Here is a 27,615-nt window from a genome sequence, read left to right as displayed (position 1 = left end):
AGAGATATGGGGGTCAGTCAATCAACCCTGGAAAGAGGTTTCACATGTTTCCGAATTCATATCCCAACATTACTCTCGTATTTAGAGTATGCAATTTCAAATGTCTGATCTTGCTACTGAACACATACATGACAATTAGAATGTGCAATTTGTGCAATATTTTTTATTGGGAGTTCAAGACATGAAATTTAATAATTGTGAATGTTTGCGACAAGATTCAAACTCTTGACCTTGATGTTATGAGTATCTAGATGACCCTTGGAACAATTTAGTTGTGGGATTTTTAGTTGATGGGTCGATAATCTCGTCTCTTGGCATACTCCTTACTATGCATTTATTATTGATGTTAGCATGTGCGTGTGTACATGTACATGTGGACAACATGTATGTCATATGCAATATTTTTTATTGGGAGTTCAAGACATGAAATTTAATAATTGTGAATGTTTGCGACAAGATTCAAACTCTTGACCTTGATGTTATGAGTATCTAGATGACCCATGGAACAATTTAGTTGTGGGATTTTTAGTTGATGGGTTGATAATCTTGTCTCTTGGCTACTCCTTACTATGCATTTATTATTGATGTTAGCATGTGCGTGTGTACATGCACATGTGGACAACATGTATGTCATATACAATATTTTTTATTGGGAGTTCAAGACATGAAATTTAATAATTGTGAATGTTTGCGACAAGATTCAAACTCTTGACCTTGATGTTATGAGTATCTAGATGACCCATGGAACAATTAGTTTTGGGATTTTTAGTTGATGGGTCGATAATCTTGTCTCTTGGCTACTCCTTACTATGCATTTATTATTGATGCTAGCATGTGCGTGTGTACATGCACATGTGGACAACATGTATGTCATATGACATCAACACCACAAGAAATAGCTTTGCTACTTGAGGAAACAAAAAACTTGAAGGGGGTGGTTTCGATCCTAAAAATTTAGAAAAAGCAAATGGGGATATGCCTACTTAATTGTGCTTTTATGAACCTCAATCTGTGTAAAATGTTTGGAAATGGAAGGACAATTTTACGGTTGAGGCCCAACTTAGAAGGGAAGGGAATGGTAAGCAAGACAAACACATGCTATCATCAGATGAATTCAAGGCATCAAGGCACCTCTTCACAATAGATCCACTTAGAGGCAATGCTCCAATAGATGGGTTATCCCAAGTTAAAGGAATCTATGTAGGAGGAATAAAGTTAAAGGAATGTTAAAGATACGATGTATTGTATACAACAATATCAAAGAAACTAGATACTAGTGGCATGTTTTGAGTGGGGATAGGATCGCCCCATCATGGCATACAAATGGAGAGCCTAAAGTGTTTGGGATGACTCTTCATTATATATAAACTAGTCCGAAAGAATTGTGTGAGTGGCAACTAATTTCCATTAGGGGATCACTTTGAAGAGCTAAGTGAAACAATTTTTTTTTTCTCCAAAAAATAAGTGAAACAAATTTGTATAAAAGGACGAGGCACCCACTCCAATTCAATAGATACGAGCTCTCATCGAGGAACACTAGAGACATGATTGGAGACTCCTCTAAGCATTTTAGTGTAATAAAGGTGAGGCATCTCACAATACACTTCTTTGTCTACTCTATATATTAACTCGCCCATATCATGGTTTTCCATTGCACTAGACTTCATGGAATATCACATTTTATTATTACTTCCAACATGGTACATGTAGGATTTACAATAATATAAATACAACATAGAATTTACACTTCATATTTTTATAATAGTCCCATTAGACATATGAAGATTATTAGGATGAAATCCATGATTCTCCATCGATGTAACTTATTGATTCAAATGGTGCTGCTTGGGAGGCTGTTAATTGGTAAGACCAAGTGACACGGTTCTTGGCATTTGCTCCAGGTCCTGAACATTGGTATTCGCCATAAAATGAAGTTCTGCAAGTGAAGAATTGCAATAACTCAGTACTGTCAAAGAAGAAGAAATGATTATAACATACACTTCAAACATTTTAATAGGGCATAATCACATACCCTTGATGACTTGAATCACCAAAGTCATCCCAACCACCGGGTTTAATGATATTGTCAATGTATGTGTACAAGAACACTACACGTGAATATGCACCCCAAGCTCTTCCTAGGTAAATCGTTCCCGATCCTGACACTTTACAATTGACGAAGGAAAATCCTGTGTCCTCACTTGGCTTTTCACGTTTTTGTGCCGTTAGGGAACCAGAGCTAGTGGCAATTGAGTTCAACTCACAACCCTAGACATTATTATAGGTTATAAAGTTAGTGCAAAATATTGTTAGTGAGAGAAATAGTTCTCTCGTAAATGATTTTCACATATATAGTTCTTTTCATCTTCAAAGGTGTTTTGCCGTATGTAATTTATTTTACCGTGTAATACGATTGCCCATCACCAAAAATGAAATCAATTGATCCTTGAATGAAGCAATCTTTAAAGTAATGTCTGCCCTTTTGGTCATATAGTGTATCTTGAGCCCCATAAAACTTGCAGTTATAAAATGCCGCTTGGTCTCCAGAAATTCGTAAAGCAACGGCTTGTCTACCGACGGCACCTGGAGGTGGTGCAGGGGCTGAATTCTAGATTCAAAATGAAACACTCGATGTAAATGAATGTATTACACATAATAAGAGAAATTTAAATAAACAATTTTCTTTGTAAATTTGAAGTCTATAAACACTATTCCCTCTAGTGGAGTCATAAATTGAATTCCAATACGAGTGTGAGATGTTGGTACCAATTCAAACCAACTTAAATAACAAGCTTTTGTATAAAATATAGCCCTATATGTTTTGATTATAAATCAATAAGCTAGATGGTCGGCTCATTCAATTTTCATAATTAGCATATTTATACCTTATTTAAAAAATAGTTTTTGTTGGTTAGTTTACAATGGAACGTGTTCAATGTTGTGGATACATTTATGCAAGGCATGCACATTAGAATTTAGGATGTTCTCTTCAAAGTTCCAACCCAACCAATTCACGATGGAAAAGTGAGTCACACCGTCAATGGGTAGATGGAGAGGGTCTTTATCTTTGGATGAGTGAACGAGGTATCAATACATCTAACAACTACATGTACATCGACATTGACATCAAGAACATATCATGGTTGTCCATATGATACATCGTTCATTCAAAGTATATGGATTTCCCCACTTTTGCCATTAAAAGTAAGAAATAAAGTAATGAAAGATTGAAAACTCCGCACGCTTATAATAAAGTAATGAAAGTGTTTTTTCGAAAATTATGATAATATGATGATATGGCCCCACTTGGCAATGGTCTCAAGTTTCAACTTGGAATACCGTGGGTATGTTAATAAATTTATAACTATTATGAACATAGCTTATGGAACATATTTTGGGCCAGGCACCTTAAAGGCGATGTCACGAGCAATGAAATACTTGGAATTGATGGCGACACTAGCGCTCTTGAAGGTTGAGCCACTGCTAGATGCAGTGTCATCCCATGTGATGGTTGTGCTGCCACTCCCTTCTCCTTGAAATGTTATATATGGCTTACTGCTTGGGATCGTTACCTTCTCCCTGGAAAATAATCAAGCAATCAAATATCATAATTCGCGTGTGGTTAGTGGTATGGTCACATGCCTAGTTGAGTTACTTACTAGAACCTATTAGGTACTAAAGGTAGTAATCTAAAGTCAATGATGTAGAGAATAGTGGAGTTACTACTAACTAAATATATACTATGCTAGAAAAACACACACATTAGCAATATGTAATGCATTATGGCAATAACTGATGGATGTTGTTAATATTAAGAAGTATGGCAAAACTACGACTACATTGATTGACCATTCCAACCAAAAGCATATATTATAATAATTTATAAAGCAAAAAAGTTAGAATCTTTGGTCCCTCATTAGCTTTACTTCCCCTCCGAGTCCATATATCTACTCCAATGCTTTCAAGTTGGAAATTGACCCTACACAACTTTTCTCAATCTTGGATACTAGGGACATAGTATGAATTTATTTTTAACAAGATAAAAAACGAAGGATTTGGCATGAGGGTCTTCTACTAAAAAATAAATCATCATTTGTCCAACTATAGTTTATGTGTCAAGAAAAAATCTACTACTACGGGGAGGGGAGATAGACATGTCAAGTAGGACTAAGGTTGGATATGAAGAACACTTGTGCAGCAATAGTTTATGTGTAATATTGACTCATGGAAAGAGTTGGGTTTCAACGTAACCATTACTAGCTACATGTTGAGTCAACCATAACATGGCCTAAAAAAGTCAAGAATTGTGTGAAACATGACATGGGATCCAAACATTACAAGTTCATTGAATCAATTCATAATTCATATCAAACACATATATTTAAGAGAGAAAAAAATGTGTTGCCATTGGGTCTGGAAGCTAGAGCAATGATTTGATTATGGAAGTTATTAACACTAGAAAGAGACAAGGAGGGGGAAGGGATAGGGATAGGGAGAATAAAGGGTCTAGGGCTATAGGCGAAATGTTTGTATCAATTTTTGAAGATTGTGGAATCATGAATTTGATACCAAGACAAATAGATTTCTTTAATGTTTGCAGGAAACCAAACAATTATCATTTGTTTACAATGGATTGTCCTCTCTTAATGGAATTGAGACTCGTCAAGTTGAGCTAAAGCCATTGTTCTAATTTTTACGATATTGGCAACTGCAACACAATTAGAATATGAGTAATAGTCTCATCTTTGATAGTAAACATGAGGTAAAAGCCTATGTGAAGAAGTCAGAAGGCATTCTCATGTAGGGTTTTTGGATTTTGGAGCATGTGCGAATCATTTGCTTGACTGGATATTCAGGTTTTCTAGTGGCTTTATGGAACTTCCCTCTCCCTACCATTGTGAGAGGAGAGAGCACGAAATTGAAATATGAAGTGGATTTTACATACAATTAATATAATTGTGTGCTTTTACAATAATGGATATCATATTCCATTATTGTAATTTGACTATAGTAATAATCCTTCATGATTACTCTTTCTCTTAAAACAAAGAGAAAGACACATACACACATAGCTCAATCGGTAAGGTTGTTCAATAGAATCTACAAGGTCATGTGTCCAACCCCTACATGCCATAACATCATCTAGTAAATTAAGAAAAGTATGTGGTCTAATAGAAAGGTATGTATGTGATAACTTTGCATTAGGGTAAGCTAATTTGAATTAGAGAGGCAAAAGATCCATGTCACGACTTGAAATATTGCATAATCTCGTTAGAAGAACAATTTCTAAGCTATTTTTATATTATTAGAAAAATTTACAAAGGTTTTACTATTAAAGCCAATAACGTTTCTTTTCCAAAACCAATGGGGGGGGGGGGGGGGGGGGGTGGGTCTAACATGTATATTGGTAACCTTAACTTTGATGAAATTAATGCATCATATTCCATAGAAATTACTCTTTATGAAGCAAGAGAAACACGTATGTTCGGTGGAAACCAAAAGGTCATGTGTTCAACCCTACGTAGAGATAGATAGAAAGGCCAATACGATCCATAGGACATGAGTACAAAAGTTATCTTGATGCGTGTCTCATTCTTAAGAAGGGACATTCATACTTTGAAGCACCAAGTCTCGATGTGTGAATAAGGCATACACACATGAGCTCAACCTTCTAGGTGTTTTCTTTAGTGTGATACTCAAGTCATCACGCCCTCTTAATATATCATGATCATAGCTTTCACAAATTGCACTATATGCAGAGCATGTAAAAAGCAAGCGATACATTCATCCTCCACTAGCCCTTCCTTGCATACCTTACATGTCTTTATATTTGGCTAATTTTGCGAATGCTAATGCTAATTCTCAACAAGTTCAACACTAACAATAACTAGCATTAGCAAAAATAAAAAATGAAAAACGAATCAATAAAACAATGTAAAAGAAATGAAACCTTAACTTTGATGAAATTAATGCATCATATTCCATAGAAATTACTCTTTATGAAGCAAGAGAAACACGTATGTTCGGTGGAAACCAAAAGGTCATGTGTTCAACCCTACGTAGAGATAGATAGAAAGGCCAATACGATCCATAGGACATGAGTACAAAAGTTATCTTGATGCGTGTCTCATTCTTAAGAAGGGACATTCATACTTTGAAGCACCAAGTCTCGATGTGTGAATAAGGCATACACACATGAGCTCAACCTTCTAGGTGTTTTCTTTAGTGTGATACTCAAGTCATCACGCCCTCTTAATATATCATGATCATAGCTTTCACAAATTGCACTATATGCAGAGCATGTAAAAAGCAAGCGATACATTCATCCTCCACTAGCCCTTCCTTGCATACCTTACATGTCTTTATATTTGGCTAATTTTGCGAATGCTAATGCTAATTCTCAACAAGTTCAACACTAACAATAACTAGCATTAGCAAAAATAAAAAATGAAAAACGAATCAATAAAACAATGTAAAAGAAATGAAACCTTAACTTTGATGAAATTAATGCATCATATTCCATAGAAATTACTCTTTATGAAGCAAGAGAAACACGTATGTTCGGTGGAAACCAAAAGGTCATGTGTTCAACCCTACGTAGAGATAGATAGAAAGGCCAATACGATCCATAGGACATGAGTACAAAAGTTATCTTGATGCGTGTCTCATTCTTAAGAAGGGACATTCATACTTTGAAGCACCAAGTCTCGATGTGTGAATAAGGCATACACACATGAGCTCAACCTTCTAGGTGTTTTCTTTAGTGTGATACTCAAGTCATCACGCCCTCTTAATATATCATGATCATAGCTTTCACAAATTGCACTATATGCAGAGCATGTAAAAAGCAAGCGATACATTCATCCTCCACTAGCCCTTCCTTGCATACCTTACATGTCTTTATATTTGGCTAATTTTGCGAATGCTAATGCTAATTCTCAACAAGTTCAACACTAACAATAACTAGCATTAGCAAAAATAAAAAATGAAAAACGAATCAATAAAACAATGTAAAAGAAATGAAACCTTAACTTTGATGAAATTAATGCATCATATTCCATAGAAATTACTCTTTATGAAGCAAGAGAAACACGTATGTTCGGTGGAAACCAAAAGGTCATGTGTTCAACCCTACGTAGAGATAGATAGAAAGGCCAATACGATCCATAGGACATGAGTACAAAAGTTATCTTGATGCGTGTCTCATTCTTAAGAAGGGACATTCATACTTTGAAGCACCAAGTCTCGATGTGTGAATAAGGCATACACACATGAGCTCAACCTTCTAGGTGTTTTCTTTAGTGTGATACTCAAGTCATCACGCCCTCTTAATATATCATGATCATAGCTTTCACAAATTGCACTATATGCAGAGCATGTAAAAAGCAAGCGATACATTCATCCTCCACTAGCCCTTCCTTGCATACCTTACATGTCTTTATATTTGGCTAATTTTGCGAATGCTAATGCTAATTCTCAACAAGTTCAACACTAACAATAACTAGCATTAGCAAAAATAAAAAATGAAAAACGAATCAATAAAACAATGTAAAAGAAATGAAATAAAAATATACTTACATATAAATGAAAGGAAAATAAAAGAAAAAAAAAGAAGCCTTGGCTTGGCTTGGTGTAGTGCAGGTGCGGAGGCGGCGAGTGATGTCGGGTTCATTACGTAACAAGCTAGTTAGGTAGCTAATGCTAATTTGGAGTTCACTAACAATTATAACTAATTGAGGGAACAAATCAATAGAAAAAGAAAAAAGAGACAATATTTACATATGAAGGAAAGGGAATAATTTTGTAAAAATACACATATATCTATATAATATATATATATATATGTATATGAATGTATATGTATACAGTATACTTACTTATATGTACCAGCAGCGATTTGGATGGTGACGCGCTGGTTGTTATCATTGGGTATGGAGTCGACGGCGTCCTGAACGCTCGAGAAATCGGCGCCGCCTGATTTGGACACCGTAATGACGGCGGCGCCGCCGCCGTCGGATGCGGCGGCGGCGGCGGAGACGGCGGCGCTGCCGGAGGAGGAGGAGGAGGAGGAGGTGGAGCGGGAGGCGACGTAAGCCAGCCATGCCTCATAGTCGGACATGGTGGCGTCGATCATCGTCATGTTCACGGCGCCGCCGTCTGTTTCTTCTTCTGTGCCCACAAGGCTGCGCCTGCCGTACGCCTCCTCATGGCACCACAGCAGTAGCAGCAGCAGCAACACCACAGTAAAGCAGGTGACGGACATCATCTTCATGCCTTGCTTTATTTTACTGCCTAAACCCAACCAACAATCAACAGAACCTTTTTTTAAAAACGAAATCAAGTAAGAAGCAACGATATTACAAAGAAAAAGGTTTCCCAAAGAGGAAACCTTTTTCCCCCGTATATCTGTTTTTAGCCTGTTGTACATTCCTTATCTACACACACGCACGCACGCACACACACACACACACACACACACACACACACACACACATAGTTGTGAGTATTCATGAAGTACCACGTAAATATGTTATGTAGCTTGAAGTAGGTACTTTGATTGACTCTTACTCAAAAAAACATGGCCCGTGCTGTGGTATTTAAAGGAATATTTCTAGTGGGTCGCGCGAGTGCTCCGTGCCACCAGCACAGCGATGTCATGTCATTCGACGAGGACCCCCGTCGAACTTTTTATGTTCTTTTTAAAGTATCACGGGTGTGTCCACATCGTACCCATGTTTGTAATTCATCAATTATTAGCATGCTTATTTACTTTTTCGATTAAATTCGTTCCCTCCACGTAAACGACCGACACGATCCGTTTGCCTTTTCATATGATAACATTATCGCATTTGTTCAGGCATATATTCCATTATTTCTAATTTAATCCCCATGATGTAATGCTTAAACTAAAATTGAAAGGAAGAAGAAAAGCGAAAATATAGGGCATTCTAGTCAATGGTGGGATCCCTTTCTTTTTCAACATGACAAGTTTCAAGGATATAAGCTATCTTTTTTCATTTTCTACACAAAATGCTCTACGTTAGAAAACTCCCCCTGCGTTGAAGACTAGTCGTCTACACATGTAAGGATGTATTTTACATCTCAAAATTTCTTCTTAATGCATTAAGTATCCCTTAGAAACATCCCCACCTTGTTGACTCTTTTGTCTTATTTCATTGTCTCCTTAAATTTCTTGAGGATTTGTGTCATTAAGTTGAGATAACAAGATGTTCACGTATTGTATGCACAATTCTAACAGTTCTGATGTGACAAAAGGTGTTCAAATCCCCCAAAATCATTGATAAAAAGATACACGATGATCATCATACATGCAAGGAGTCATTATTGATGCCTAAATATAGTTTTTTTATCCTCAGAGTTCCATGTATTAAGATGTCATAAACAAACTATAAAGGGATTTGATTAACGTTATAAACATTATTATGTTTTGAGCATGAATCTATGTAAATTAATGTCATAAAAATTGCTAAAATAATTTTTGTGGATAGAACTACATATTATTATTCTTCTAATCAAACATTTCTTTCATTGTCAGCCTACACCTAACCATCCCGATTTTCTATGACATTTTCGTATGTGATGTATTGTGTGGTCTTTTAATTGAGGGACATAATATTCTTAACAGACTACGAAAGGATCTAATTAACATTATAAACATATGCATGTATCTATGCAAATTTGTGTCATAAAAATTGCGAAAACAATTTTTGTGGATAGAACTACATGTATATTATTCTTCTTCTAATCAAACATTTCTTTCATTGTCAACCTACACCTAACCATCCCGATTTTCTATGAAATTTTCGTATGCAACGTACTGTGGGCTCTTTTAATTGAGGGACATAATATTCTTTCAACTATTGATACCTGTGTGTAGATCTTATTTAAATATTGATGCATATTAAGGGCTTTATAATGTTTTTGTTTATACTTTACATGCTTTAGTATTTAGTGGTACATTGTCACTCTTGTAGGCAAAAGCATTAACTCCATCATCAAGAGGCCATGCTACATGAGATCCTCACAATAAAAAGCTCAATGTGAGAAGACCAAGTAGGATGAGAATGAATGTTGTCAAGGCACTTATGTAATGTGTGTGATCAACTTGGAAAATTTACAATACCCCTTATCTTTTAACCTTTTTCTACACAATATCTATATGCCTCTTTTGAAGAACACTCTTGGGTATGTTAAAAATGTGTACAAGCCAAGCATGTTCCCATAAATAAAGCCAAGATCTATAAAACTTGTTGTCGGATTGTCAATGCGTAGAATTGTACAAGATTGATTGCTTACTTAGCAGATTAAATTCATAGCTAAATGATTGAATTAAATTAATTAACATAAAATACACTTTCATTTTTTTTTACCATAAAACATATGCTCCATTGGTATTAATAAAAAGCTCGGAGGCAGTATACAAATAGTACATAATATTGTTTCATCTCCACCAGTATATCTGAACTGATTCTAGCATTTGTAAAAACTGTTGGGAAAAAAAAACAGCCATAAAACACAACATTGATTCCAGTGATCTGCTGCAGAAAACAAAATTTCAGGCTCTTAGAACAGAACTCCATAGAAAACTTATATTTCACATAAAATACACTTTCATTGATAGCCATTATTGTATAATCAGTTGATTACGACAATTAAGCTTCCTTCATTCCATATGGATATGGAGATGAATAATAACGTGAGTAAATGAGACAATAATACACCAAATGATTCCAAATAATAGACTTACATTCCAAAAAGGTTGGTACTAGGATGGTGAGCATTGAGGGTAGCTTTATATATACATATTATTATTATTATTTATGCCAATCAATCATCATGACAATGAGAGGGATACCAATCTCCCTAGAATGTAAATAACCATTGATTACATGATAGAATAATCTTGCTTACCATAGTAGTGACTATAGTTAAATATACTATTGCCACTATAGTTAGGTGCCAAACACATACTAAACACTAGTTAGTGTAGTAATGTCGAACCAACAACTCTTGGAATGCCTATGGGACAATTCAATGAAACAGACAAATTTGCATGAGTTCCTTTGCTCACACTTAAGTCTACATGAGTAATAATTGTTCATATGGTCAATCATGCAAGTTCTTGCATTGACTCTTCAAAATACATTTTTTATTTAAAACAATGGGTCTCATTCATTGTATTGCATGGATTAGATTTGTAGTCCATTCTCAACTTGTAACCTATATCCCTTGGTCATCATGTTGAAAGTAAGTATATGGATAAGTCCTACTTCAGCCACTTCTTGTCAGTGTTTTTCGATTGTTAGAGTATTGTGTGTGACGAAGTCTAATCATGTCCCATGTCTTTCTATCCCCACCTTAGGCCAATCTTCCCCCACTCTCATTTCCCTTGGTATCTCCTTAATTTCCAACTTTAGCTAGTTGACTTGCACTTGTATATAAATTTTTGTTGGCTCATTACCTCATGCCAACCCATAAAGATACAATATGGACTTTCGATTTTATCTTTCAACCCTCACTTGAGTCTAATGCAATCATCCGTTTCAATGAGATACTACTCTAAACAACTCACATTGTGTGTGAACACTAAGGGAAGTATATTACCTCCTAGTTACGACACAAGTATGATGGACCCTTTCTCATAACAGAAAAAACAACAACCACACTCAACTAAAAACCCAATAGCTATCTGGAATAGGGGATTGAACCCTTGAGACTTTGTACCCTAAAAGTAGACTTCATTGCTGTAATAGACTAAATTGTGAAGTGTATGGGTATCAAATGCCTTTCACAAAACAAACTAAAAACTGTCCAAACAAGCAATTCACATCTATAGCTTGTGTTTCAAACACATTAGTTATCATTATACAAAAAACTAGACAAGAGGGCTTTCAAGATTAGTATACTCAATAAGAATGAACATTAAACTCAGATTATGCTCAAGAGAAGACTTACATGAATAGAACCAAGATAAGCTATATTAAGCTTAATGGGTGTTTAAACCTAGATGATACACTCTCAATGAGAGCCAACAAAATACCCAAAAATTGAGAGGGAGCTATATAGCCTTCAGCTTCCGACCGGTTTCCCTTTCCACTCTTGCATGGAAGTCCTTGAAGATGGACAATACTTGATCCTTCGTCTTCAGCGGTGAGACCCACAGTTTCGGATTGTGGTCGTCTATGAACGTCAGGAAGTACTGCGATCTGGCATGTCACTTCGTGTCCACTTGGCATACATCACTATGCACAAGTTCCAACGGTGCATTCCGTTTCGACAGTGGTCTTGTCTGGAAAGAGGTTTGGTTTTGCTTGCCGGCCAAGCAATTGGTGCACTTCTCAAGATGCACATCTTTCACCTCCGGAATGAGGTTGTCCTTGGCAAGATTCCGCATCCCCTTTTGGCTCAATGGCACAATGTCTTGTGCCACAGTTCTCCGACAGTGTCGGTTCCACATTTGCTTCCCCTTGACATAATTGAGCATGCATCACATAGAGTGTGTTGGTTTTCCGTGCCCGAGCCACAATCAGGATCCCCTTGCAGAACTTCATGATACTGTTTCGGATGCTACCCATGTAGCCTTCATCATCTAGCCGACCGACTGATATCAGTTTCAATCAAACCTCAGGAATGTGTCGAACATCTCTCAACAGAAGTCTGTAGCCAGTTGATGTCACCAAACACACGTCTCCAATGCTGACGATTCAACATGCTCCTTCATTTCCCATCTTTACAGATCCGAGATCTCCGGCTCTGTAAGATGAGAAACATTTCCGGTCGGGAGTTAGGTGTAATGATGCACCCGAATCGACCACCCATGTCGATTCCTCTTCACTTGTCGCGATCGCCGAGGTGTTCTTGCTTTCTGAAATCCTTTTCGGCTGCACACCTTCGGCTCCCCCTTTTTCCTTTTGGAAATGTCAATAGTTCTTCTGGAAGTGCCCTGGCTTCCCACAATAGAAGCACGTGGGCCTCCCTCTCGACTTCGACCTGGTCCTCGACTTATCTCGGTTTTGGGGACTTCGATTTCGGCCTCTTCCCTAAATTGTGTCACCTTCCGCGACTAAGGCCTTTTGGTCGGTATTGGACTCTCGGTCCTTCCGGCAAGCTTCTTCATTCAGCAAGCTCGACTTCCCCTGCTTTAGGGATAGGTGTTTCCCTTCCGGTCCCGTGTTGCCCAATGTGACAACCATCGTTTCCCAACTGTCTGGAAGGGACCCCAACAACAACAATGCTAATACCTCATTGGCTAGAGGTACTTCTAGAGAGGTGGTTTGATTCATTAGTCCTTGAAAGGCATTGATGTGCTCCGCCATGCTGGAGCCATCCTGATACCGAAGTCTCACGATTTTTTGAAATACTGAGACTCTGTTCACGACGTTCTTGTTTTCGAACATCACGCCAATATTCTTCCAGAGGACGTCAGCTTCTGTTTCTTCAACAAAATGGTTGTATAGACTCATGTATATAAAACACCTTATATATGTGGCCTCCTTTAGATGCAACACTTCCCAAGTCGATGAATCAATCTTGTCTGGTCTTTTATCTCGGAACTACACCGACAACCAGAGATCTTTGCACACGTGCATGTCTTTCATCTTCGACTTCCACATTGAGTAGTTGGAACCGGTTAGCTTAAACATGTCGCCGAACAAGTCTTCCATCGTTCTGATACTACTTGTTGTGCTCGTGACCGGCCGCAATTGGTTACCGTTCGTATATTCGTGTGCAAGAAGTAACGCTAAGACAGAAAACGGAAGAACAAAATAACTAAAAACAGAGAACACACAAATTTTACCATGGAAACCTGAACTGGGAAAAATCACGTGGAGTCCACTTGCTCTAAAACAGATCACTATGATGATGAGGGGGGTACAACAAGAAACTCAGAGGAACCGACCTCGAGTTCTTCTTCGTCAACAGACGGCTATGAAGTTGCACTTACTCACACTCTCCCTCTCTCACACGTTCTCTCAGTTACGGAGCCAACTACACCGTTCTGACTATCTCACCATAATGATACACGTATAATGCTTGCCCTAGATGTTTATATACTAGTACAACTTTTGGACTATTTACAAGTATAGCCCACAGAGGCTTATTTCGACTATTTACAGATATAGTCTCCCGAGTTGGCTATCTACATGATTTCAGTTTCGACCGAGGTTCCTCATCAACTCGACTCTTCTCTCTTCCCATCTGGAAGGACCTGTTTCCCAACAATCTTTATATGCATTTCTTTGCCCTTTTCTATTGCTCCAATGCTAGCACAAGCTTTTAGAGTACATGCAAATGTGAGAGAATTAGGAGAGATTGTCTTCTTTTGCATTTGCTCAAAAGCATTAAGGGCCTCCTCGTCATGCTCATAGTGCACATAACATGTGAACAATGTCTTCCATGTCAATGTATCACATATGGGAAGTTTGTCAAACACTGCCTTTGCTTTTGTTAGCATTCCACATTTCGAATACATATCTACTAGTGCTTTTCGAACAAGTTGGCTTTTTCTTAAAAACCCTTTCCTCTCAGCATCGAAATTTATCTCCTTGCCCTTGTTTGCGGATCTAATGCACCCACAAGCTTTCAAAATGCATGAATATGTGACTTCATCTCCAGAAATTCGTTGAAGTTGCATCTTTTTGACTTGATGAGCACCTCCTCACATTGCTCATGTTGTACCATAACCATCCACAAATTAATGCATTTCAAGATACTATGTCTCTTACCGGAAGACGATCAAATCCCTGTTTTGCTTTTTCATGTGAGCCAACATGTCAACTACTACATTGCCAACATTTTGGCTCGTTTTCAACATCAAATTCATTTCAATTTCTGCATGCAAATTTTGACATTTGGCTATGGCTACAACACCAATACTACTGCAAGCTTTCAAACTACAAGCAAAACTCACTTCATATGGGATGATCCCTTGGACATTGCATATGCTCGAAACATTCCAATGCTTCCTGATATCGATCATGAAGACCATATCATGTTATTAATGCATTCCGTGATACCACATCACGAATTGAGATCGTATCGAATACATATCTGACTTGATCTATCATACCACATTTTGAATACATGTCCATAAAAGAAGTCCCAACAAAAGCATTACTTTCTAATGCCCTACTTCCATCAATATGTGCATGTATTTGTTGGTGATTTTCCACATCTCCTAGCTTAGCACAAGCTTTCAGAAGCATAGAAACAATGGAATCATTGGTTGCTGCATTTGTAAACACCAAACTTTCCATGCTGCCCATGCAACTATTTTCTTCAACATGTGTGTACTTGCATTGCGTTGAAGTTCTGAACCGCAGAATTCGGGATATATTAATTCGGAATATATTTCGCCGAATACAACAATCACCTACAAAAGAAAATGATTCTATTGTCCTCGTCCCCTCATGAAAGTATGCTTCAACCCCCAACAACGTCATCACTCATCCTTATCAAACAAAGAAAATATACTTCCTTTTCCCCAACCAACATGTCGCCGATTACTATCAACGTCCACATCAACCATCTCGCCATAACATAGAAAAATCTTGTACATACCAAAAAACCATAACGACACTACTCTCTTAATTCCCTCATGAAATTCTGCTTCATCCCCCGACACCATCGTCACTCATCCTTTACCAAAATAGATTATGTTCTTTGTTTTCCACATAAACCATCAGTTTGTTTGCCACTAAAGTCTTGTACAAACAAAAATAGAGTGAATGTGCTATCCTCATCCCCTCATAAAAAAACTACTTCAACCCCCCAACACCACCATGATTCACGCATCCTTAAAAAATAGACAATTTGCTTCAATGACCACATCAACCATCTCAATTCCACTTCTTCCCTCGACAACATCGTCACTCATCCTTTACCAAAATAAACAATGTTCTTCGTTTTCCACATCAACTGTTTGTTTGTTTACCGCCAAAGTCCATGATTCACTCATCCTTAAAAAATTAAATATCCAAATTTGCTTCAATGACCCCATCGACCATCTCACTGTATACCACCAAGGACCTATACCTACAAAAACAGAATGAGACTACTCTTCTAATCCCCTCATGAAGTTATGCTTCATCCCCCTACACCATCGTCACTCATCCTTTACAACAATAAAAATGTGCTTCGTTTTCCACATCAACCGTCTGTTCGTTTACCACACAAATCCTATACAAACAAAATTAGAGTGAATGTGTTGTCCTCATCCCCTCATAAAAATCTGCTTCAGCCCTCGACAACACCAACACTCATCCTTACCAAATAGAAATGCTTCAATGACCACATCACCATCTCGTTATATACCACCAAAGTCTTGTACCTACAAAAAACATAATGAGGCTACTCTCCTAATGAAAAATTAATGTGGGCTTCCTATTAAGTCATGTTGTATGCAATATGAATGGCACAGGTGGTGGAAACAACCAACGAGGTGGAAAATAGTTCTACCTAACATCATCACCTACATCCAACATAATAGGAATAGCTGGCCAGACTCTTCGAATTCTCCTTCTTTTCCGGTTAACTACATTTCCAAAACCCTTATAACTATCATATTCACCTTTAACCGTATTTACCAATAATTGCCAGAAAGACTTAACTTGATCCACAACATTAGTTTGTTCATCATTATATATTTTAGAACACCTCGCTTTCCAAATAATCCATAAGGCTAAAGAGGAGATAATGTTCCAAACATAACACCGAGAGAAGAACTTGACTCCCTGCAAGGAGCTTGATGTAATGTACACCCGAAAACTTTTTACATGTAAACTCAATGATGAATTATTGTTAGGAATCGACCAGCCACAATTGGTCACACGTTTGTATTCGGGTGCAGAAAACAAGACAGACAGAAAAATGTGAAGACAAGAAAAACAAGTACAGTGAGACATCGAATGTTTAACGTGGAAACCCGAATTGGGAAAACTACGTGGAATCCACAAACTCCAAAACAGAATCACTATGATGATGAGAGGAGTACAACAAGAAGCTCGGAGGCAACAACCTCAAGTTCTTCCTTGTCAACAGACAACTGCAGAGACACACTCACTGACGCTCATACTCTCTTGCTTTCTCTTAGTTACACATGCAACAGCCTGCGCTAACTCTATCTCACAGTAATGATACGTCACTTTTCTAAGGTTTTCCCTAGTTATATATATACTTATACAACTTTATGGCTATTTACATACATAGCCCTCAAGGGGCACATTTCGACTATTTACAAATGTAGTCTCCCAAGTTGGCTGTATCCATGATTTCGGTTTCGGCCGAGTTACTCATCAACTCGGCTCTTTTCTTCCCATCTAGAGGGACCTGTTCCCATCAATTATGATGATGATGAAAAACCGTTTGTTGAGCCAACGTTCCCCAAAAGACCATACCCCACGTGAATATAGCCGACCTATACTTATGACCTAAAAGCCTAAGAATACGAGACCAAAAACATTTGGCTGCAACACATTCCCAAAAAACATGATGCAATGTCTCAAATGCAAAACCACACATACCACATGATCGATCAAGTATTGTTCTCCTCAGTAAAGCTCCTACTAGCAATGCATATTAAATCATTAACCATCGAAAATGCAATACATTGTTCATACATTTAAGTGACCAAAACTATTTCCAGAACATCAACATATATGAAGGTGACACATTACCTTCCCCCCAATATTTTTTCCCCGCAGGTATCGACTCTATCTCATTTAACAAAAAGTTTCTACCCAACGCCACAGAATATGTGAAGAATGGAAGAACTTTCGTTTGCGAAGTGTCAAAACTGGACAACTTCCAACCATAATCCGATGGATCCCATTGCAGTTCAGCAATTGGCCTAGAGTGTAAAACCCACATTTGAGATGAGTAATTAGCAATTAATGGATTAGGATCTATAAATATCTTTTTATCTAATCTAGCAATTACTCGCACTGGTAGTTGCTTGGTAGAAGACATAATTGAAGACTCCTCCTCCACTAAAAACAACCTACCATTATCCAGAACTTCATAAAAATAAAGGCTGGCATTTTGATGATATAATCGAGCTCCTATAAGTATATTAAATGTCGAAAACATACCATACCAATTCTGAAAATAATCAAATTGCAAAGTTGGCAGTGTTACTTGATACACCGTTGACACTTGAGAGAGCATAATATTTGCCCCTCTGAAATTAGACACCCTATTCCTTTGGTCTTGCACCGAAGTCTGCAGAAAATTTACCCAATCCGCAACCGTACGAGCTGGGCCACTATCATTGCAGCCCAAGATAAGCTAGGCCGTAAACCCAAAACACATGTAGCTTTATTAGTAAATAAAGGATTCCATAACAATGGTTGACACATGAATTGATGATATGTTTTTGGTGGCAAGAAAACAAGTTCTTGACGAATACTTTCCCATGCCTGTAGAATTCCATTAAAAAAACGTAAAGACCCAATAATCGACTTAGGCAACGGTAAATTTGAGTTAAAGAACCATCTAAGACTATCACGCCATTGACCACCAACCGATGACTTAAATTTATATAAATGACAAATCCAGAACTTTTTCCATAACTCCTCTCCTGGCAATAAACTCCTAACAACATGTTTAGCAAGTAATGCTTTACTTTGCAGAAAGGGATCAATCAAACCTAAACCTCCTTTTTGTTTTGGCTGTATAAGAACCGACCAAGCTACCTTTGCTGTAGTATGTCTACAATAGCATTCCCCCAAATAAAATTCCGCACTAGCCGTTGAACTTTAAGCATTATTGACCTAGAAAACAACCATGTAGACGCTATATACCAAATGGATTCATGTGGATTGCTAAAGGGCACTCCATTAAGTATTTACGATGTAGAGTGGGGTTAGGATTAAATGTAGAAGATATGATTGCCCCCTTGTTGTTAAGATTAAGGAATAAGCTAATATACAGGAATAAGGAAAAGTTATCCCTAGTAGGACGTGTAGTTGTTGCTAATTCAATGCTTTTGTCACCCACTTGTTACCGATTACCTTCATCCCTTCTTGTCTGGGAACTACATTCCAAGTGTTGTCTTGGATGACTTTGTCTTTGTACTCTTCTTCCATAGCTTTTATAACCATAGACAAGAAAGCATAATGCCTACCAATATAACTATCATAGAGAAGCCTTGAGATTGGATGTCTTACCCTCGTTGACCTTCTTTCATCTCCTCACAATGAAATAAACTTCTTTGTCTTGGTGTTTTGAATTCTTCGGTATTTGATGTTGCTCCCTCTTCTAAGATAGGTTCATCGAGATCTTCAAATTCACCACGGTCCATTTTTTATGAATTTTTACCAACCTTGACTTTTCTTTATTTACTATATGATGAACTGCATCCATGCTTGAGCTTCCTTGTATGCTTGGATCACTAATTTCCAAGCTACCTTGAACCCTAGATGAATACCTCCTCTCAGCCTCTTCAATATCTTCATCTTGAAAGGTAACTTTAGAGACATACCATGGTTTGAGTTCATCAAATACTACATTTCTTGATACTTTTAACTCTTTTGTATTAGGATTGTAACATCTATAGCCTTTTTGCCCCATAACATAACCAATAAACATACATCTTTTAGCCCTTGCATCCATTTTACCTCTTAATTCTTGTGGCACATGTGTGTAGCATACACACCCAAATATTCTATTGTGTGAAAGATTTGGTTTCCTTCCACTCCTTGCCTCCTCAAATGTCATGCCATGCACTCCTGATGTGGGACAACTATTCATCGAGTATATTGTAGTAGATACAACATTTGCCCAATATGTTAATGGGACATTCATTTCATTTAACATACTCTTAGCAATTTCGACAATATACCTAGTCTTCCTCTCAACCACCCCATTTTGTTGGGGAGTATAACACCAAGTGATTTGCCTCTTTATCCCTTGGTCATATAATAAATCACAAAAAGAATTGGAGAAGTAGTCTCCTGCTCCATCTAACCTTAGTGCTTTGATGTAGCAACTCGTTTTCTTGTCAACATGTATCTTGAGCTTTTTGAACACATCGAACACATCCATTATATAATACAACTAGACTTTCCTTGAGTAGTCATCAATGAAGGTTACAAAATACCTATTACCTACAAGTGAGGGCTCTTTGGTTGGCCCCCACACATCTGTATGCACAAGGTCGAACACACCATTTGCCACATATCCACTAGACTTCTTGAAAGGCTTCCTTGTAGACTTTCCTAGTTGGCAATCTTCACAAATCTCATGCAACATTTGTAATAAAAAAGGTGGTAGAACTATTACCAATTTTCTCTTCTCCATGTCTTTCAATCTTTGAATATTAATGTGGCTAGACATTTTGTGCCACAAATCCAAGTTTTCAATCCTTTTGTCCCCACAACTGATGAACATTGCCTTGTTGCTTTGCCCTTTGCCGATGTCAAGAGTGAACATCCGTCCTTCTTTCCTTTGGCTATCAACTCATAGCCATTCCTTAGATCCTCAATAAAGCATCCTTTATGGCTGAACTTTAAAAAAAAAAAAACTATCCTCCATTAGTATTAAAATTAAAGTGGCCAAAGGCAAGATACAAGATAATCCAAAAGTACAATGAATATTGTGTAGCCATCTTAACTGACCGTAGCCAATCTTTCTAGATAAAGATAAATATATATATTTTTTCTAGCCAATCTTATTCATATTCGACATCCAAGAATAATGTTTCATCCAAACAATCCCTTTCTTTCAATCTCAACATGCATCTCATGTTCCTTTAGAACTTCACTGAGATATCTCCTTTATGGCTGAACTTCACTTAGATATCTCCTTTCAACCATCTGTCCAATAGAGATTAAGTTCTTCGTAATAGTAGGAACATGCAATACCTCGCATAAACTCTACGTTTTGTGGTTGTCATCAAGGTTCACATCTCACGTTTATTTTATCTCATGTTCGTTGTTGTCTCCTCCACAAACCTCTTTTCTTGGGTAACTCTTGAAGATTGCTGGAGTACCCCGCTTTACTTGACATGTGGTTACTACAACCACTATCAATATACCACACTCATCATGTGGTTGACCTTCACTACCATGCTTCATAGATAACAAATGCTCATTTCCTAAATTGGTTGAGGAATTAGCATAGTTTCTTTGACCTTTGAAATTGTTCCCACCTTTAGTCTCTTGGTCTGACGTCATCTTCCGATGCCGACTTCTGAAGTCTCTAGTCTGGTGTGGAAGATCCTCCGTGGGCCTCCCGTCTCTCCCGACCTTGCCACGGGTCATCCTTCTCTGAATGTCGAGAGGGTGACTCGCTCCACACCCTCTTCCGTGGTTCCGCCGTACCGTGCTCCCGGCCTCTTTGTAGGCCTGTTTCCTCCTTCCTTCCGGATCAGTTATCCGGAAGTCCGCTCCCCTAGTTCTCATCCAGGCTCGTCCAATTTCTCTCTGCATTACCGGATCCCGTTCTCATGTGCCACCGTTAGTATCTTGGTCTTATGTCGGCTCCCGATTCCAACCGCCGAAGTCTCTAGCCCGGTGTGAGGTGACCCATAGGACCACCGTTTTGTGCCACGCTTCGTCCTTTGCTTTCGTCACTTGCATTGGCCGTGACCTCCGCGTCCTCGCCGTCACTTTCTGTCTCTTAGGTCTTCCGTTGGTTCTCGAACGCAACCACCTAAGACTTCGGAACGAGTGTGGAGGATCCATACTTCAGTCAACCACCTCTACCATTTCTTCCTGTCACCGTCGATCCCCTCTATGCTCATTACTCGGCCCTTACACGGCCATATTGCACGCTTCTCGTTCCACTCTTCATTGAGTACTTCTCCGGGTCAACACACATTTTCCCTGACACCCGAGTCGGTCCCCTCCGATTTGGTGTCCTCCTCATCCTTCAGTAATGTTCACCGCATTTCAGCCCGGTTTTGGACGAACGATCCATGTCCGGATCGTGCCCCATCCGAATCGGAATGCCGACCGGATCGGCTCCCGGTCGGGCCGACTTTTGACTCCACTCCCTTCGGCGCCGCCTCTCATTTCTATATTTCGCTCCACTGCAACTCCGTCCTTGGCCTCCTTCATGGCCATCTCCAATCCATCTTCGCTGGCATTGTGCCAGGACTCCTCGTTGCCGCCTTCCATCTCTCTGGTCTCACATCGGCACTCGGACTTGACTGCCGAAGTCTCTGGAATCAATGTGGAGGGCTCTTCTCCGCATCCATTTTTGATTGCACAAGCCCCGCCTAGGCTTGCTTCTCCAATGTTTGGAGTTTCGGGCAACGGTGCCCAAAACCACCGGTCTCTTTCCGAACCCGCGATTGCTATCTCCGCGAATCCGACCTTATTCTTGATCGGTCTTTCTCCGCAAGTTGAGAGCGTGTCTCTGGTCTCACATCGGCACTCGGACTCGACTGCCGAAGTCTCCGGAATCAGTGTGGAGGGCTCTTCTCCGCATCCATTTTTGATTGCACAAGCCCCGCCTAGGCTTGCTTCTCCAATGTCCGGAGTTTCGGGCAATGGTGCCCAAAACCACCGGTCTCTTTCCGAACCCGTGATTGCTATCTCCGCGAATCCGACCTTATTCTTGATCGGTCTTTCTCCGCAAGTTGAGAGCGTATCGCGCTCTGCACCCTTTTCTGTGGTATCGTGATACCGTCCTTCAGCCTCCACATGGGCCACGTCCGCCTCGTTCGGAAGGCCTACTATCTTCGGATCCTCGGAATTTGACCGCGCGCTGGTTATCTCCTCTTCCTTGACCATTGCCTTCAGAGCCTCGTACGCTTCCCGGACTAGGGCCTTGACATCGAGCTTCACCGATCCTTCTTGTTGAGTGACCACTTCCTGCTGTGAAGACGCGCCGTCGCGCACTATCTTCCCTTTACCTTTCGCGGACCGCTCGTCATCCAACTGTCGGCATACTCGTTCGACTTCCGACCAGTCCTTGGAAAGGCCATTCACTCCGTCGTCATTTTCGAGCTCAATTCCGATGGCCTCCCTTTCAGCTCTGTCAATCAACCTAACGAACAATAGGACTTTGTCCACCCCCACCAGTCTTTGTTCCTGCTCTGGGAGCCGAGTAAAGCATTACACCCCGGTGGGTCTTCGCCGATGCAACCCACTGGTCGTCCACGGCTCTTCGGCTGTCCTCCATATGCCGGAAGAAGTGCCTCTTCGAAGGCCTCCCACGAACTATGAACTTCTCGGGGCTCCTTTACTTACGCGTGCATACGGACGGTGAAGACCCGACAGAAGAACTCCAACCTCAATTCCTTGTCTATGCCTCACACTTCCATTTCCGTGTTCTAGGCTTCCAAGTAGAATGGGACTTTGTCCCCGTTGAAACGACCAACTCTTTCGACCACTCGCTTCTCGTCTCATTGTTACTTGTCCGAACTCCATCACCACTTCGGCCACCATCTCCACGAAGTCTTCGTCTTCCAACTCCATCCTCCCTAGCGGCTCTTTCACCTCGGGTTCACCAAAGATGTTGCGGAAATCCGCGCGTACGTGTCGGATTCGGGCGGGACCACCGGGGTCTTGAACCGGGGAGAGATGGGTTTCTGGAAGGTTGAGTTCTCCAGAGCTGGATATGCCATCGAGATTACGTCCGGAACGGTTCTGAATGCTACCTAGGGATAACTGATTCGGGCGCATCCCGGAATACGACCGGAACACGTAGAGGAAGAGCACACGCATACACGATACACACACCCGCTGGCCCTTCGCACGCTGTATGTATAGAAGGCCCGATAGATATTTGCGTATAAATATTTATACGCATAATAATAAGTATGCGGACTACGGACCGGTTCACCGTGGTTGCATGCACCCTCACACACGCACATACATCACAATACGTGCACCCGTGGGATACAAGATACTATCGACACCGACACCGACACAGACACAGACATGCAGAAGCTTTCTTATGTATAGAAACCGGAAAGAGAAAAACACACCCGATACCCAAAGGGACAAAGAAATGCACAACCCATCATATATATAATTACAAGATCAAGATACAACTCCGGCTTCGAGCCAATCTGAGGTAGATTAGGTCACAACAACGGTCTGATGCCAAGCCGCCGATCGGGGATCTCTCAGACTTGTCGCATTGTCGAGAAGATTGTGTTTGTGTGTTGCAACCGCCGGGGTTCTGTGACTCGGGGATGATCGGGGTGATAAAGCATAATCGCAGATGGTGCGATGATAAGAAGCCGAGAAGTCTACTTGCGAAAAGAACTTTATTTGTAAAACAACCACTTACAATACTTATTTGCTAAAAGTTTCTTGGCAAGACTTGAACTCACAAAGTCTATTTGAGTATAAGCATTTGAGATAGACCACTTCAATCTCTTTGGTTTCTATTTATTTGTCTAAACTTTCACTAACTTCAACTTCTTCCTTTTCTTGTATTTCCCTTCTTTTCTTTAACTCTTGCCTTGATTTATGCAGGCCACCATCTGCTTTGGCGAGCTCTGCATCCCACACCCACGCGAGCTTCTTCACTCGCTTTTCCTTCCTCTTCTTCTTCCCCCCTCTTTAGCCACCATGAGCGTGGCTTATATAGGGTGGTCAACCGCCCTACCACCCTCTTGAGGCGGTTGGTATTTATTTATTATTATTATTATTATTATTTTATTTATTGATTCTACAAATTCGATTTTGTAGTTGTACATTTGAGAAATTATAGAAATAACCCTCATTTAATTTTGAATCCCCCTTTTGACATAAATACATTTGTGTCCCGAGTAACATTAATCCTTCCGAAGCTTGTATCTTGGGCTCCTGAACTCCAATTCACGAACCGAAAATTTGCACATGCTCCTCATCACAAGCTCCATATAGGAAATTTTCATGCTATAGATTTTTGACATTGTTTTGACATTGTGAAGCAATAACTTCACGACCACCCCCTCTGAACTTGCACACCTGTGGGCAAGTTCACACCACTTCATTTTGATCCTCTTCGAAAAATTCTTCATCCTCATTTTCTATGAAATTAAGTTCGGTATCTTCTCTTCTTTTAAAAATCTTTATTCTTTTTCCCGCAATCGGCGTTTGGATCTCAATCCCATCCAACTTGTGCAGGTAGTAGGTAGCCTTATCAGTCACCTTCTGTATGCGTAAGGCCCAAACCATTGTACTGTATTGGTTCTCGAGGCTACTATCTATTACCAACACCCAGTCTCCTTCTTGAATATTTCTTGGTCTTAATATGTTTACTTTGTTAAATCTTGCTTTGTAGTTTATTCGAGCTTCCTTCAATTTTTTAGCTCAGCCTTTTCTGCTTGACATTGTAGTTGTCGTATACGAACAACTAGCAAGTCTTCTCTACTTATCTCTGACTCCCATGGTAACATTGCCCATGTAGCAATCTTCTCTTCAATCAGCATCATCGGCCTTTGTCCTATCATGAGCTCTATCGACATATATCCTGTCACCGAACTATGTGGGGTCCTATCAGCCCACAATGCATATGGCAAGACCTTTGGCCAATTACCTACTTTAGCTTTACATGCCTTTGCAAGTGCTTTAACTATCGGGCTATGACCTCTTTCTATCTTTCCATTTTCCTCAAGATTATATGTTGTCAATGATAACCGAATTCCAATTCTATCAAAGAACTCTCTTGCTTCATCAGAATTGAGCTCACCTCTATCAACCACTATCTTTCTTATACACCCATATCTACATACTATATCCTCTAATATGACTTGACATACTGCCGATGTGGTCTTCGATCTTAGTGCTCTTCCTTCAACTTGATTTGTAAGGTTTTATCTAGCGAGTACCAAAAACTTCTTTTGACCTGCCCCGATTGGCATTGCCACTATATCAACCTTCCACTTGTAATGTATAGTCGGTGAATAGGTCGGGTGCAACTCATCTCTATGCTTAATCTTGGAGTAGATTTGATAGGTTGGGCATGTCTCGACATAACTCTTGATTTCATTGTAGAATCTTGGCCACCAATATCTTTCCTTTATTTTACTAAATGTTGCCTAGACTCCATAGTGTCCAGCCCACTCCATGTCATGTAATTCCTTTAATATATGCTCCCGCTGCACTTGGTCACAGATAACCCGTTGTGGATTTCCCATTTTATACTTTGGGTGCTTCCAAAGGTAATCTTGATGCAAAAAAACTCGGTGTAGCTTCTTTCGGAAATTTGAGAAGTTTCTCCCACTCCAAGTTCCTTCCTTCCATGGTGCTTGTAGATACTTCCCGATTTCCTTGAACTCTTCGTTATACTCTTCTTCTTTAAACTCATATTCTTCATGTGGCTCACCCCCTCTAATTGCATTTATGACTAAAGCTGGTTCTTCTTCGTTGCTATCTGATTCTGCTACTTCCTCTTTTTCATATTTTGCTCTGGATAACATATCAGCCATTGCATTCTTCTCACCAGATATATGTCGAACATCTGGGTTGATGGTTTTGATGTAGTCACACCACCTAAGCATTGCTTGGTCTGCAATATTGCAATTTGCAATAATCCCAAGAACTGGCAAGCAATCTGTCTCCACAATCACCTCAACACCAACCAGATAGTCCCTATCTGTCTTGATAGCGATGACTATCCCCCAGTGCTCTCTCTTCACTTGCACGTACTTTTGTTGACATCCGCTAAGTACCTTCGCACCAAATCGAATCAGATGTCTTTCTCCTTCCTCATCTTGTTGTCTTAGTACCCACCCGATTCCAATCGGACTTGAGTCAACTGTGAGGATTATCGATTGGGTGTAGTCAGGTTGTTTCAAAGCAGGAGCTTTAGTCAGATTCTGCTTTAGTCTTTTAATTGCATTTGAGTGTTCTTTTGTCCACTCAAATGCTTCCCCTTTTCTTAATAGCTGATACAATGGATCTGATATGTGGGCATAATGTGGAATCCACCTGCAATAGAAGACACATGCACCCAAGAATATCTGAACTTCAGATACATAGTTGCATTCTTCTTTCATATTCTGTATTGCGTTGATCTTAGTTGGTGCTGGGTTTCTTCCGTATGGCCCACACATATGTCCTACTACTAGTACTTCTTGAACCCCGAATTTTGTTGTCCACTAGAATTGTAACTGCCGGGCAGAATGCGTAAATAGATTAGAAGCGTTAAGAAAAGAAATGTAACGGTTCACGTGAGAAGCGTAAATGGCTGAATGCCCTATGTATATAAAGGGCAGAAATCCTCTGTAAGAGGTAGCGTATAATTTTTAAGCGTGAGGTTTTCTTTTCTAATAGAATCTTATCTTCTCCGATTTTCTGTGTCTATGCAACCCGTGCTGTCTTGTGTAATCTCTGTACTATTCGTAAGTTCGTCTTTGAAAGCGTAGGGTAAGAGTTAGCGTAGTAGCGTACTTAGGTTCTCGGTCATAGCTGTGAACCTTCACCCATAGATACACATTATTATGCAACCAACGGAGTACGACTCATGCCTCGTGTAATGGCATAGCTTGCCACACAATCCCCTTAAGGTCTATCTCGAAGGACTGAAGATAGATAGTGTTCCGTATCGATAACACGTTTGGCACGCCTGGTGATCTGTGATTTCTCATAGATGAACAACAAGGGATGGATGTCTAGCCGTAGACGACCCAGAGAACCGACCCGGCAAGAC

General features: G+C 39.6%; 2 protein-coding genes across 2 annotated transcripts; both read right to left on the bottom strand.

The window, feature by feature from the left end:
• Positions 1 to 1,662: 1,662 nt before the first annotated feature.
• On the bottom strand, positions 1,663 to 8,571 carry LOC147868978 (putative pectinesterase 53). Its single transcript, XM_087325402.1, has 6 exons — positions 8,519 to 8,571; positions 7,878 to 8,292; positions 3,408 to 3,579; positions 2,402 to 2,608; positions 2,033 to 2,268; positions 1,663 to 1,936 (listed from the first exon to the last, which is right to left on the bottom strand). The coding sequence occupies exons 2-6, from the start codon at positions 8,270 to 8,272 to the stop codon at positions 1,789 to 1,791; spliced, it is 1,158 nt and encodes a 385-aa protein (XP_087181528.1). The 5' UTR covers positions 8,273 to 8,292; positions 8,519 to 8,571; the 3' UTR covers positions 1,663 to 1,788.
• A 5,623-nt stretch (positions 8,572 to 14,194) lies between these two features.
• LOC147868977 (pentatricopeptide repeat-containing protein At3g57430, chloroplastic-like) lies at positions 14,195 to 15,278 on the bottom strand. Its single transcript, XM_087326155.1, has 3 exons — positions 15,106 to 15,278; positions 14,748 to 14,987; positions 14,195 to 14,585 (listed from the first exon to the last, which is right to left on the bottom strand). Exons 1-3 carry the CDS (start codon positions 15,276 to 15,278, stop codon positions 14,195 to 14,197), a joined length of 804 nt encoding a protein of 267 aa, XP_087182281.1.
• Between the last annotated feature and the right edge of the window lie 12,337 nt (positions 15,279 to 27,615).

The sequence above is a fragment of the Azolla caroliniana genome, unplaced genomic scaffold (genome assembly GCF_043228905.1).
Source record: "Azolla caroliniana isolate FFs.n. ecotype wild unplaced genomic scaffold, voAzoCaro1.0.p SCAF_1, whole genome shotgun sequence".
In the NCBI taxonomy this organism is placed as follows: Eukaryota; Viridiplantae; Streptophyta; class Polypodiopsida; order Salviniales; family Salviniaceae; genus Azolla; species Azolla caroliniana.
This window is presented reverse-complemented; position numbering and strand designations above follow the sequence as displayed.